Below are 14822 nucleotides of genomic sequence, written 5' to 3' on the forward strand. Positions count from 1 at the left end.
TTTTGAAACATCTTATTTCAGGAAGAAACAGGAACAATTAATGACAAATAAGGAGCCATAGCTACAAAATTAAAATACTGCCACTGTTAAGAGAGTTCCACACCAAAGACCAGTTTTTTGCTTGAATAAAAAGAAAAGTAGCTGAGGGAAACAACCACAGAGTCAAAGAATAGCACAAGAATTAAATCCTTAAGAAATATTAAGAAGGTGAAAAATTATTCTACTAAGAGGTGTTTTGTCAGACTTACATATAGAGTCAGAAAAGATATTAGCAAAGACAGGGAAATTAAGGGACTGTCATTAATTTATAAAGAAGAATGTTAATTAAAACCTGAAAGGAATCTGGGAAAAATTACTCCTGTTATTTATTTCAAGAAATCTTTTGAACTGCTAATGAGGACATTTGGATTATCTCAGGAATAATTGCCTTAGTATTTATTGTATCAAATTATGAGTTTCCAAAGTTAAGGTGAAAGAGAAAGATTAGTCACAAATGAGAGAAAAGGAATATAGTAATATGGAAATAAGAAATTGGTAAATAAAAAATAGGTGAAGATTATACTTAGGTAAATAGAAGGTAGGACGAAACCTAGGTGCTTAAAAAATACCTAGTATTCAACAATTACAATGGTGTCTGGAGAGTTGCCCCTAACAGTGAACCCCAGTTTCCCATTATCATATCAATGGACTCAGAAAAAAATATAATAGAAGGAGGAAGAGGAAGGGGAGAAGGGGGAGAAGAAGATATTATTACTGAAAAACAGGACCTCTCCACCAAATCAGAAATTTTTTTTTTCTTTTTTCCCTAGATTTAAGGCCAATAAAACTTCAAGGAAGCATAGTATATAGGCCATTCTTACCATATTGCCAGTAATCTTATACAAAATGATCTTCAGATCACAAGTGAAAAGTTTATATCAACCAAAAATCCAGGCAAGTATCACTCCGGCTGCCTCAAAAAGCATCAGGCACCCAGAAGTTACTTATTCCTTCCTCTAATCTCTCTCTTCTCCACTACATGCATTTGTTTACTAAACTGTCAGAACAGAACTGGGCAGAAAGGGTAAGAGAGGAACTAATGTGCTTGGGCACATTTCTCTTTACAGTAGTCCAGGTAGAGGTAGAAGACAGAAGAGATAGGGCATCTGTTTATTCTTGAGCTGTGCTTTTTCATATACTCCACTTGGCAATCAGGAAAAAGTCTATCGAACACAAGGGGAAATAAAATGGGGTCAGGAGCAATTCAAACGGCCAGGGGGTTGACACACATTGATCTAAATAGATCTTCCTTCATTTCAGAGTAAATAGATTAAAAATACTTAACTCTAAAATAAAGATAAGAATGGGTTAAAGTAATGAGACATAAGAAGCTGATAGGATAATCCTTTACAAAACCAGTAGAAGGTTCTTTCATAGAAAACTGATGTTTTCAGGTTTATTTATAAAAAAAATTATTAAAAAAATCAACTCTCTGAAAGAGAATTGGAATATAATAAAGAAAGAACAGGATAGGATAAAAAGACAGCATGATGAAATGAAGGAGGCAATGGGTAAATAAAGGAAGAGCTGCAATAAAATTTAAAATCCAAGTGCACAATTAAAACCATTATTGGAGGCAAAGATTTACAAAAAGCAAAAGTTGTGATGTGAATGACCAACCTGAAAATATGCAAAGGATGTTTAGAGAAGAGAGTAATGTGTGAAAAATAATGAGAAGTTTAATAATGGGATGGAAGTCAGGAAATATTTGTAAGAGTTACAGATGCACCTTTAAAACACATCAAAATAAATGGAAACGAGTAATTAATGAATTGAAGAAAATTTCCATGAAACAGAGCAGTGTCAACCTTTCTGAATTCCAGCTCTGGGTAAACCTCTCTGATTTTCCAATTTCATTCAGATCTATTAAATTCTCCTACCTGCATATTAATGCAATCTGCTATCTATCTTCATTATAGCATTTTAGGGTATTTAAGATAGAGAGTATATCATTTTTTGACTACTCCAAAATCCTTCTGATAAAGATATTTGCAGTGGAGAGAGTAGCTAGTTTATCCCTTAACCTTCTCCTGTCTAGGTCAAACAGCAGTAATCCACTTTATTTTTCTTCAAATAACTGGTTTTCCATGGAGATACTATCTCTGATAGCTTCTGTGAAAGCGTGGCATCCTTCTGTAAGAGACGATTACATAAATTGAATATGTGAGATAAAATAGACCGTTGTAAATATGTTACTTCTAGGGCTTGCATATCAGTTTAACATTTTGGTGTTAACATATATTTCAGGAGTCATAGAATAAATATCAGCATTTATAGAAAATGCTCTGGAATATCCTTATTTGGAATTTTTAAAATTGTGGTAAAGAATACCTAACATAAAATTAAAATTTTAATATTTTTAAGTGTATAGTACAGTTCAGTAGCATTAAGTATGTTCACAATGTTGGGCTACCATTGCCACCATCCATCTCCAGAACTTTTTTCATCTCCCAAAACTGCAACTCTGTACCTATTAAAGCAATTACTCCTCATTCCCCTATCTTCCCAGCCCCTGGTAACTACTGTTCTCTCTCTCTGAATGTGATTACCCTAGGTACCTCATATAAGTGGAATCATACACTATTTATTCTTTTGTGATGAGCTTATTTCATTTCACATGTCCTCAAGCTTTATCCATGTTGTAGCATGTGTCAGAGTGTCCTTCCTTTTTAAGGCTGAGTAATATTCCATTATATACACACACAGGTGCGCGCGCGCATACACACACATTTTGTTTATGTATTCATTTGTTGATGAGCTCTTGGGTTATCACTTTTTGGCTATAATGAATAACAGTGCTACGAACATGGGTGTCCAAATATCTCTTAAGTCCCTACCTCTAATTCTTTTGGATATATGCCCAGAAGTGGAATTGCTGGATCATATGGTAATTCTATCATATGGTAATTCTATGTTTAATTTTTTGAGGAACCACCATACTGGTGGTTTACGGCTGCACTAGTTTACTAGATTACTAGTTCCCACTAGCAATGCACAAGGGTTCCAATTTCTCCAGGTTCTTGGTGAGCTTAACCACAATATTTTTCTCTCTAGGTGGAATGAGCATGCGTTGAAGAAGCTGGGAAGAGCTAGATGGCCTTTAAAACCCCACCTGTCCTGGCACTGGTGATGCTTTGGCTTCAAGCAAACTCTCTGAATAGTTCTCTGCTTACCCAAAAGAGTTAGTAAAACTTTTATTAATATGTGATTTTCTCTTAAAGAATAGATTACATGCCCAACTTCATCCTTCAGTACTCATAGCCATATATTATTCAGTGCGTATGTGTCCCCATGTTCTGCTGTTGACACGATAAGAATGAAATATCTTGAGGATGGAGAGAGTATTATATTTACTTGGTGTTCGCATGTTGAAATGGGAACAAAAATAGTAGGGTCTTTGCCTTGGGTTAAGTCCCTAAAAACAGCCCTTGACATGAAGATTTGTGTAAAAGTGATTTATTATGACGTGCTCCCAGGAGATATCACTAGGGGGAGAGGGGGAGAGGGAGAGAGAAAGGAGGCAAGCCAAATATGGGTGCTATATCTAGGGTGCAATATTGTGGAGCAGTATCTCCCCACAGAGAGTTACTCTGGCTCAGTCCTGCAGGGGGACTCTGGAAATGAGTTGGCTTACACTGCAGAATTGTCTCAATGAGGGCATGGGGGCTGGAGTATTTACCAGCTGTTGGTGAGATCTGATCTGGAATTTCCAACTCTCCTGTGTATGTAGGCAAAGCAAGTTCTGGCAGCCCGAGGCAGCCCTCCAACACACACATGGGTATTTATTGGCTGTTGATAGAAAACATACTGAGCGTGTGGATGAAAAGGATCCAAAGGGACTGACAGTCTCTGATACACGTCAAAAAGGCAGCATGTATCCTGAGGATGAGAATAGACAGGCAGGGGTTAGGGTCATGTGCATGTCGTATCAGCCATTTAATAGAAATAACATGAAGAAAGAACTTTGTATCAAAACTTTATTTATTAAACAAAAAATGCACCATTGGAATAACATTTCTATAAAAAATGAATATGAGACTGTTCTACAGTGATTACAAAACCCCTTTTTCCTCGTGTAGTAGTATACAAGATCATGTGTAGAAACAGTCATCGTTTTAAACTGTAAGCAAGTTTCCTTTCTCATAGAACAAGATTTACACTTAAATATTGCAATCACTAGTCTAATTTGGTTAACAATGCTAGAGTCTGACAATTTAAAGAAACTCTTTGTAGGCTCAAAATACTTTTAAAAAAAGGCATTTTGTAGCAACAAAAAATTTCTTTTTCCACTAAGGCTAGTTAAAGCTGTAGTATACCCATTTCTACCAAATAAACCTACCACTAGCACACTAACCATTTGTTTGAATCGCAAAGCCCTTTGAAAGAATGAGTAGCATTGATCTGTAAAATGCTATCAGAATATTGTAGGTTTGGTGGTATTGTGTTTGAATGACCCTGGAAAGGGAGAAGGCGGTGATGACGGCGATTCAGTGGAGGCTTTGCCTGGGCATATCCTCATACTCAGCAGTGGACGATTCTTTTCCAAAGTGGTCCCTCTGAGATATGGAACACTGCAGCTTTAACGGCCGTATCTAGATTCCCAACCAGATCTCCCTTTGTATCATAAATTATCCAAAAAGAAGCCACTCTAAATAATAAATTAAATATTACTTATAAAAAGTACACCCCAGACCCACCCACCCAGCCCCCAAACAAGCTGACAATTCACAAAGTTCAAAATTGTCAGGTTTACCCTTCGGTAATAAAAAAACAGCATTTTTCCTCCTCCCCAACATTCCTTTCTTGCATCTGAGAACACACTGAGATACCTTGGCCCATGCACCTGTGTTTGCGACATCTTGCAGAGTTTTGCTGTTGCTCTCCAACCAACAAAAAAAAATCATAGGATGACAATGTACAAAGGCTCTCTACTGAGAGCAGGAGAAATCCTTCAGAGAGTGCGACTAGAATTCCACCAAGTGAACATTATGCAAAAGCGGGAACAGAGAGCCCAGACAACAGGCTCACGTGTGCTCTCCTGTATAACATCGCTGACGGGGAACTACTCAGGCGTTTCTTTTCAGAATCAGGACATTTTGGAAGCAGGTATTTGGATAGCAAGTTACACTGAGGCATGGGAGCACATATTTCAAATGCAATGGAATACCATACAAAACATCTATCTATGATTTTTCCAAAGTCGGATTTAATTTGAAATGCTGGAATCAAGTGAAAAGCTTTCCTGTATGCTATGAAAGTGATTTCTGAAAGTTACCAGAGAAATACAAATTATTATTATGAGTAAAACGTTGCTTTGAAAGTAATTTTAAAGAGATGGTAGATTGGAGTGTATGACTGCTCTGCCGCTCTAGAATGTTGGGGGTTCTCTATTGTGTATATGGGTTATAAACAGGCTAGGATACTAACCTCTGGCTTTAGGAATGGTCTGCATTTAGATGAAGTAAACTGGTCCAGGAAGGGAAAGCAACCTTGTTCCTCATCTATTTTAAAGTTCTGACGGTTTCGTTTTTTATTAACACAGCTAAAAGTAAGGAATTTTTCTATTTTTTCTCTCTCTCATGAACTAGAAATGGACATTCTGAAACTACAAGGAGTCTGAGTCTGGGACACAATTTTATCTAAAAGGTAAGGTGATCTCTTTAGAGGTGGGGTTTTGTTTTTTTTTTTTTTTGGTTAGAATTCCAGTCCAGCAGTCATGTATGAGACACTCTATTACATTTGGAGGAGACCTGAAGACGATTTTTTTAAACAAAGTCAACAGACAGATGTATCACAAGGGTGGTTAGGAACGAGCAACCATCTTCAAGCACAGACTACAGAGGCTTCCAGAAAGACTTGTACTTAGATTCTTTATCAGAAAAGCCAACAAGTGCCAAACATTACAGTTTCCAAATGTTGTCTGGAATGACACACTAATGTTGGACAGCTCTCCTTCTGTAGCTCTTACCAATGCGGGGGACGAAAACATACATGTCATTGTGAATCACCCTTATTTTGAAGAGAATAATGTTATATCCAACTCCTCCCAGGAAGCCTTAATAAGTTCACCTCTTATATCCCTGGCTTGATATATTTCCTTTTTTTCCAGCTTGTTCAATTGTGTGTGCATTTTATAATGCCCAAATACAAAGTTCCATTATTTAAATACCCTAGAAGCTTATAGCTCTGCTCTACAAAGAGGTAGCTATGACTGGTTTCTTACTGAATGCGAGTCACTAAGAAATATTTAAATTTTGGCTAGAGCATCCTCCAAATATGTTTTATGCATTTTGAGCTATCTGCATTTTTGTGAGTTTAACAGATGCAGAACTTTCTAGAGGAAAGAAAATAGCTTTCTTATCAGTATGAAATGAAAAATACCAAACTTTTTCAAGAGAAGGCTCTTCTTGCCTGACAGTCCAGCAGAGTGCAGGGAAGGCCTGAGGATGCCCCGCCATGTTTTATTTTCTTCTTTTTCGGGGAGAAATGACTCCTGGTGGCAGAGCTGCTGGTTGGCTGTCAAGCATCGCTATGGGAGTCAAAGAGATTTATGAGCTTAAAGAGCCCTGTATGTCATGAACCAGACTCAGAGACAGATTTCTTCTTGTCAGGAGATCAGGAGACTGGGAAATTAAAGAGTTACCTATAAGCCTGGGCAAGCAGCTGTACACACGTGTGAACTATCTGAGAGAACGGGGAGCAGAGTTGTACAGAGTTGCAGTCAAGTTGTTTCATATTCAAACCATTGGGTACATCTCCCAAGAGTCTCTTGTGAGAATTTAAATGGATTCTACTATATGTACAGTGCATGGAGCTAAGATTTATTAGCATTGCCGATTACTGAAATAAACCATTGGATTTGTTTAATGAAGAAAGTTTCAAGAGCATCCACTGAAATCAAATAATGTATATTTTCATATATTTAAAAAAATGTATTTCCTAGGGTCATTGACTTCAGAGGAGTCTAGAATGTTGTGAAAATGCTAGTTCTCTTGATTGTGCAGATACAGTCTACAGATTGAAGATGTGACTAATCCCTGAAATCCGAGATTTGTAGCTCATTCCAAACTGGACACTCAGGATGACCTTCCTTGGATGTCAAATGCCTTCAGAGTCTGTTCCATGTTTGTGAGGATTAGAAATGGAAAGCCATCCTAGGACCTCGAGAAGATAAGGCTGGTCTAATGAACATTTTCTTTTCTGAGCTAATGGATTATTTCTGTAAGACTCAATATTATGTTATGAAATGCCTTGTTCCACGTCAGTGGAGGGTTGTTTGCCTAAGCACCCTAGATGTTGAATAAGAGTTATCTAACCCATAGGATAACACCACATAGCTCTTCAGAAAGACTTCATGAAAATGTAAGTAAATTGATCAAGCACTCTTTGTTGAAGGAACAATTTCACCAATGGACCGGACTTTCTAATGAACCATTTGAACAAGCCCTCTCTTTGACATAAGATTTCCTTCCCGACATAAAACTGTAAAAAAATAATCTGAATTATTACTTCCGTTACAGTGCCATTTTACTCAAAATATTTCATTCAGGGATTCATATATAATTACCCACCTAATAAAAGGAGCTATTAGGCTGTAAAGATCCTATCCCTTCCATGCTCTTTTAAAATTATGACCTACTCAAGCTTGAAATCAAAGGCAGGGCTGAAAGGAATAATTCAGCTGAAACTCTCTTATTGGGTTTTCAAGTTGCCTAACTGATAAATATGCAAACTGGCTCCCTTTTGGCGATTCAGCTGCATAAATGGAGTAACTCCAAATGCAGCTTCAAATTCAAAAACTAAAAGGGTGCACACAAAATCTTTTTAATTTCACCTAGTTGCAAGCTGTAGATAAACACGGCAGTAGGAGTTTAAGAGTCTATGTCACAATGAAGATGCAGTTTTAAAGAGTATCCACTGGGTCTAGGATGTGTCACAAGTGTCAAGTGATGGCTTCCCCTCTGCTGCTCTCTCACTCTGGGCAGGCATGGTGCAGAAGGTTTCCTTGACAACAAAGCTTGGTGGTTGTCACCTACCAACACGGCCTGCTGTAAGTCAGTGAGGACTCTGCTGGTGGAAGTGACATCACTCAAGAGGAAGGTACTGTTTGAAACTGCCTTCCATTTTCCTTCCCTCCCTCGTGATGGCTCTGCCATTTCCACAGAGGGTTTCAGAAAGGTGGGTCAGGAGGCCAAGGGATGTGTGGAGACAGCCACCTGGCCAGGGCTGGTTGCCAAGGGGAACTCAGGGAGGGATGGGGTGGAGTCTAGCCAGACTCCTGAGGGAGATGGACTTGGTGAAGCTTTGAAATATCATCACAGTGTGGTATGGCATGAAAGCCACCCAAATTAAAGTTTCCTATTACAAGCTTAAGCACGTAATTATCATGTGTCTGAAAAGACTGCATATTGTGTCCTCTTTTAGGAAATGGACTGGTTGCTGGCAGGATGCCACTAGTTGCAGATTTCTAAATGTTCCTGTTCTCCAGACATCAATGTTAACCAAGAGTGGATTTACCAACACTTGCTGAAATGGGTGAATTTTACAGCCACTTGCTGAATTCCACCACCTGTGCAAGAACGACTTGAGTTACAAAACGTAAGCATTTGCCGCCTTTTGTTTACTTGTTTACTTTTTTGTGCTGTCAGAAAAACATCCAGTCCTTTGGTGCTATGTGGTGAGAAAATTCCCATGGGTGCTTTGTACCTTAAATTTGAAAATAAAATAGTGAGCTTGCGCTGATTTGCCATGGCAGGGTACAGGCTTCAATAATGCACTTGCATTTTGTAAGACTAGACCTACACATAGAAGAAAATGACAGGCCCTGATGAAGGAAAACGTAAGCGTCATGACACTGTGGTCACTGCAGTGGCAGAGGCCCAGGACTATTCTAGCAGCTTCAGCTTTGACACTGCAGTGAAGATGTATCTTTGCTTTTGTTAAGGGACCCCAGAGTCATCATTTGGAAACTCCTGATGCCTATGAAAGAAGGGATGCTTATTCCTTCTGAACTGCTTCAGGATCTTCCAGAACTCAGTGGTCCTGATGGTTAACCTGTACACTGGATAGAGTTCTTGGACACAGGTGTGCTGTTTATGGGTAACTGGTAATGCTGCAAAGGTCCCGGAAGATTCACCTCATCAATTCGGCAATGTGTGTTAAAAGGCCGAGCCTGTGATAGCGTTAAGTTGCTTCATTAGCCCTTCCAAACTTGCCATTTGTTCACTCAAATCGTCCTGTTCGTACACCTACAGAGAGAATGAGAGCAAAGAATGAGTACAGGTGGATATCGGCGCACTCCTGTTGTTAAGGCAGGGCCATGTCTAATTGATTCACCGTATTCTCATGCGTGGCACGGTGGCCCATAGCCAGGGGCTGTGGACTCAGCGTATCATCATTGAAGGAAGATGCTGGTAATAAAAGAGGCAGTGATGAATGATTGTCTGCTATTTCCCTGTGTTCATCCTTGCGATGAGGCAAAGGCTTTAGTGGCAGAAAAAATCTTGTTTCAAATCAAGTTCTACCAAACTGTGTGATCTTGGACAAGTTAGTAAACCTCTCTGACGTGTAGTTCTCAGATGTAAAATGAAGATGATGGTATCTATTTCATAGGCTATTCTCAGCATCCTGTGACATGTTTAGTGCTTATCAGTGTTCAGCACATGGTACATAGTCAACATGTTCCTTTTCCTTTCCATTAGGATATGAAGAGGATTTACATCACCAGGTCTCCTTACTTTGTAACACCACACAGGTACTTTTTTATGTGTGGGAACTTGACCTGACCAGTGAAAAGTCTGAGGATGATGACCTTAGTTTGTGTGTGAAAACAGAATTCTCACCCCAAACCAGAACTGCCTCTGTGCGTGGTTGTAGAGGTGACCTTATGACACGGTTTGATTGGTGGATAAAATGGAAAGCCTGAACTGCAGAATCTTAGTGACCATACTGTCTGTAACTCTCCCTTACTGTGAGCCACTAGAATCGTGTCATTAATAATACCTTGCTATTAGTGAGCACAGACCCCCTGGTCACTAGCCTCGGGGATTTGGATTCAGTAGGTCAAGGAAAGGTTAGAATCTCTTCCTTTTATAAAGCTTCCCAGCTAATTCTGATGGTCAGCCAGTGGGGAAAACAAGGCTGTGGTGTTGACTTGAATCCCAGTTCTTCTATAGACTTGACCTTTTGAGTCTGTCTCCTTATTTGTCAAACGGGAATAGCAAGCTTACCTCACTGGGTGGCTGGGAGGATTCACCAGGTCAGTTTGGTGAGTGCTAAGTGTTCAATAAATGTTAGTATCTTTTTTCTTTTCCTTTCTCAAAATACCCTTTGTTTTGACGTATACATACCGACTCTACCTGGTTATTCTTGGTTAGCTCATTCATTTGATGAAATTATTGAACCAAATTGAGGCCTGAGGCATGATGTTTTGCTCTGTGGAGGCCAGGAGGCATTACTCAGTACTATGGTCAGAGTGTATATAAAGTCCTGCCAAATAAACACCCTGGATGCCATGAGAACACTGGTGGAGAAGAAACAACTTGTGGTATTAAACAGTTTGGAAATGGCACCTTCTTATGGGAATCACAGCCTGCCAGTGGAATGATTTGGTCATGTAATGTGTAATCTTCAGAGTTTAACAGGGATTGAAAGATGTAGCCAATTTGGCCCAAAAGACTGACCTATGTATGAGGAGGGATGCTGAAGTGAACTGATTAATTTGATAACTCCTTTCCCAAAATGATGTCATAGTTATCTGTGTTGTTTTCTCAAATTATTTAGATCTTGTCCAATACAGCAACATCAAACCACATGTAGGAGCTACTGGATTTTCAAAATGTGGATAGCCTGAACAGAGATGCATTGTACACATGAAATACACATCATATTATGAGCACTTAGTACAAAAAAAGTAAAATATCTTAATGATAAATTTTTATATTTATTGCATGTTGAAATGATAATATTTTGGAAGTATTGGGTTAGATGAAATATATCATTAAAAGTAATCTCACCTGTTCATTTTTACATCTTTTCATGTGGCTCCTAGAAAGTTTTAAACTACACATGTGACTCACATTATATTTTTATAGAATAGTGATGATCTAGATTATTTGTCCCATTTCTATATTTCCTTTAACATATTATATAATCTTATTGCTGTTCATATTATACTTTTGGCTGTCACTCCTTGGAGTCACTATATCTTTTTAATCAAACTTTTAAAACAGTTTATTTTTTTATTTTTATTTTTTTGGCTGCATCGGGTCTTATTTGCAGTACGCGGGGTTGCAGTGCATGGGCTTCTCTCTAGTTGTGGAGTCCAGGTTTTCTCTTCTCTAGTTGTGGTGCACAGGTTCCAGAGTGCATGGGCTCTGTAGTTTGCAGCACACAGGCTTTCTAGTAGGCACGTGTGCTCAGTAGTTGTGGCGCACAGGCTTAGTTGCCCCGTGGCATGTAGGATCTTAGTTCCCTGACCAGGGATCAAATCCACATTCCCCGCATTGCAAGGCGGATTCTTTACCGCTGCACCACCAGGGAAGTCCCTTACAGTCAATCTTAAGTGCAAAAACTGGGCCACCTGACATGATTCCTTATGAGATGAGATATATAAATTTAGGAATTTGATCTGAATTAAGATATGGCTAACAACTGTGACACTAAACTACTGCAATACGTAAACAGCTATATCCTGACAGAGCAGTGCATTAGATTCTTGTAAATTTGAATCTTTTAAGTATGAAAGTATGTTAATTATATAACATACTTCTGCAAACATTCACACACATGCACATATCCAGATTGTCTGATCTCCAAGTGTTAAAATATTTTATTATTTGTAGTACTGAAAACAATAAAATCAAGAAAAGATGTATGTTAATTCAAATGAGATGATTCTAATCTGGGTTTTTTTTGCATCTTTTTTTCCCCCGTCCAGTCCTCTAATTTTTCAAGGTGTCATATGTGTTAGTACCTTAGCCTTCTTTTAAATGTTTTCTCTTGAATTATATTCAGAAACACTCCAGAGTTTTCTAAATTGCTGCCTTCAGGCAACGTCTTTTTAAATCTCCCTCAAAATGCATTGTTGGGGGAATTGTTTGCTTTCTCAAAATGTCGATCTTTTTTGGTCCCCATGGAGTTTTTTCAGAGTTTTCTAATTTGATCACTTTTTAGCTGCCTCCCTTAGTTGGCAAACTTTTCTCTCATTAAATAACTAAACTTTCCCCTCTAAATATATCAGTTCCTTCTTTTTTTTTTTTTCTTCCTAAATTCCTTCCTTCATTTCTTCATTTTGTGTTTTCCTCTTCTCAATTCTGTATTTCTAGGCTATTTTATGATTTTATAAGTGACATGTATAACTTCAGAAAGCTCCTCAGAGTATAGCTTTATTACTATTTTTCTATTTTAAAGAATAATTATATAGTTATATTTCCAGGTATGCCAAGGTGTTTCATCTCATTGATGAAAATGTGTGTGTGTGTATAATTTTTTTTTTTACATCTTTTAATGTGGCTCTTTGAAAATTTTAAATTACACGTGGTTCACATTATAGGATAGTGATGATAGCGTATATCTATGTTTATATACACACACACACACGTGTATATTCATATATATACACGTGTGTGTGTATATACATATATGTATGTAAAGTCACTCATTCTGTTGCTATCTGCTTGTATTTATAAGATTGGCTTTAAGTACCAACGATTTTTTAATATAACTAAATCCCTGATATAATGTTTTTCCCTAAAGTTTCTTCTCTTCGTATGTAAGTGCAGGAAAACAGAGCTAAACAAACAATAAGAACACCAGGGGCTTGGGGTTAATGGAGAGTGCTGGTTGGCTTAGACCGCACTGCACAGCAGTGCTTCCCTTAATGGGGCATGAAGTTCAAGGATGGTCTTACATTGGCTGGATCCTCTGTTGGTTTGTGACTCTCCTCAGACACTTCAGGGGCTGTTGGCACAGATACAGGAAGCAAAGGAGATCTTGCCTTTCCAGCCAACCCAAGAGAGGCTGTTTTGACATGAGTCTTGGGAAGAGTAGGCCCTAAAAGGAAAACACAGAATGATGAAAGTACTGTATAAAACACCCTGGAACAAACTCTCAAGCATGTAAGCCGAATCCAGTGGGTTGGCATTGATTTTAGGTTATTGTTCATTCTGTAGTCTAGAGATGGATTCGGACACAACGAACAGGCTTATTTTATTTCTACTGAATCGAAAACAATCCCGAGTAGGCCTCTCCAGGTGAAGCTCCACCAGTCATATGTAATTTCAAGTGGATTTCAAATCTCCCTGTGAAAGGTTGCCTGGGAGTTGCAGACTGTTCATCCCACCTTCTAAAGTGTCAGCCCAGCTCATTTTGGGCCAGCCTCAGCTTTGAGCCAGAAAGCCCTGTGCTAAACCACCTATATAAGCCATAAACTCTGAGTGCCAAGGAATATTTGTGCAGTTAAAAGAGATGGTTGCTCTGATCTGGAAATGAGTGTTAGATGTTACGGTACAAAACAGTCCTTTATGGCTAACCTGATTGAATATCATTATTGATTTTCTTTCGGAAAACAAAAAGATGATTCTGTCCTGATGTGTATTAGTTTCTCTCAATGAAATACATTCTAATCCTCATGAAAATCATTTGAGTAACTGCTGAGTTTCTCCCAAAGGATATTTCAGTCTGCTATAAACAATGGCTACCTTTTCTTTTTGGGTCTAAAATTTGCCTTGTAAATTCTGCTTAGATTATAGCAGTAATATAACTTTGTCCCTATAGTCTAAAACAAAAATTTTATAAAGGCATATCGAATCAGCTAGTATACCTCACATATCTAAGGACTTGTGTCATTCTTAATACTATAACCAAGACCTCAGCATAGAAGGTACTGAAGTCATCAAAAGAAGTTTGCCTCAGTTATCTTCTATCATCAGTGACATTTAAGTTCTAATGATCCCAATGGCGTACTATATATTTTTGGGGAAAAAAGTTATTTTGACCATACTTTCAAAAACATAGTTCTAGTTAATAAAACTCAAAAGTTATTCTACTATCAGAGAAATAAGGGGTATTTTCTTACTGGGAAAGAAAGAATGCAAACCATCTAGGAGGCTAGCAATTTGCTAAATGCTAAATCCCAACAAAAGCACATTTTTTCATACCGTGGCCTAGCATTTAATTCCTTCATATTTATATTCTTTCACTCTTTTTCTTAAACCAAGGCTCAAAGTCTGCAGTTAGAATCATTTATCACTAGAGGGTGATCTGAGGTTTTTGGTAACTTACATGAGAAGAGATATAGAGACAGGAGAAACAAGAATAATTTTCCTAAGGAAGGAATATTTATGGAGTTCCTACTAAGCTCTAGACTTATGCTAAGCATTTTAGTTTATTTTAGGCAAAATAACATAGTGCAGAAGAATTTGCTACTTACCAACGCAATCTGAATTCAGATCCTATAAAGCCTAACTACGTACTACATATGTAATTCCTTGTTCAACTAATTTCTCTTGCCTGTTTCTTCATCTATAAAATAGAAATAATAATTTGTGAGGATTGATAAGATTAAAGTGGCTGCTTTCCTGTAACTTGTTCAAAGAGAGCTAGCTATTATTAATATTTAATTGCCAAAACAAGCCTGCTAAGTATTCTATCTCCAGTTCATGTATGAGGATGCTAAAATGAAGAGAAATGGATTAACTTGCTTAAGTTCATACATTTCAGAAGGGCAGACAGAGCAAGGATTTGCAGCTGAGCAAATTAAGGTTTTATCATTGATATTTTGA

At 38.0% G+C, this 14822-nt stretch overlaps 1 protein-coding gene across 1 annotated transcript in view; it reads right to left on the reverse strand.

Moving 5' to 3' along the window:
* Positions 1-9197: 9197 nt before the first annotated feature.
* Positions 9198-14822, reverse strand: part of DCC (DCC netrin 1 receptor) — a 1166576-nt gene continuing 1160951 nt past the window's right edge. Inside the window, 2 exon segments of the mRNA XM_029216808.1 lie at positions 9198-9287; positions 12950-13092. Coding sequence (XP_029072641.1) covers positions 9198-9287; positions 12950-13092 — 233 coding nt within the window.

Source organism: Monodon monoceros, unplaced genomic scaffold (genome assembly GCF_005190385.1).
Source record: "Monodon monoceros isolate NGI ecotype Baffin Bay Population unplaced genomic scaffold, NGI_Narwhal_1 Super_Scaffold_1, whole genome shotgun sequence".
NCBI classification, from domain to species: domain Eukaryota; kingdom Metazoa; phylum Chordata; class Mammalia; order Artiodactyla; family Monodontidae; genus Monodon; species Monodon monoceros.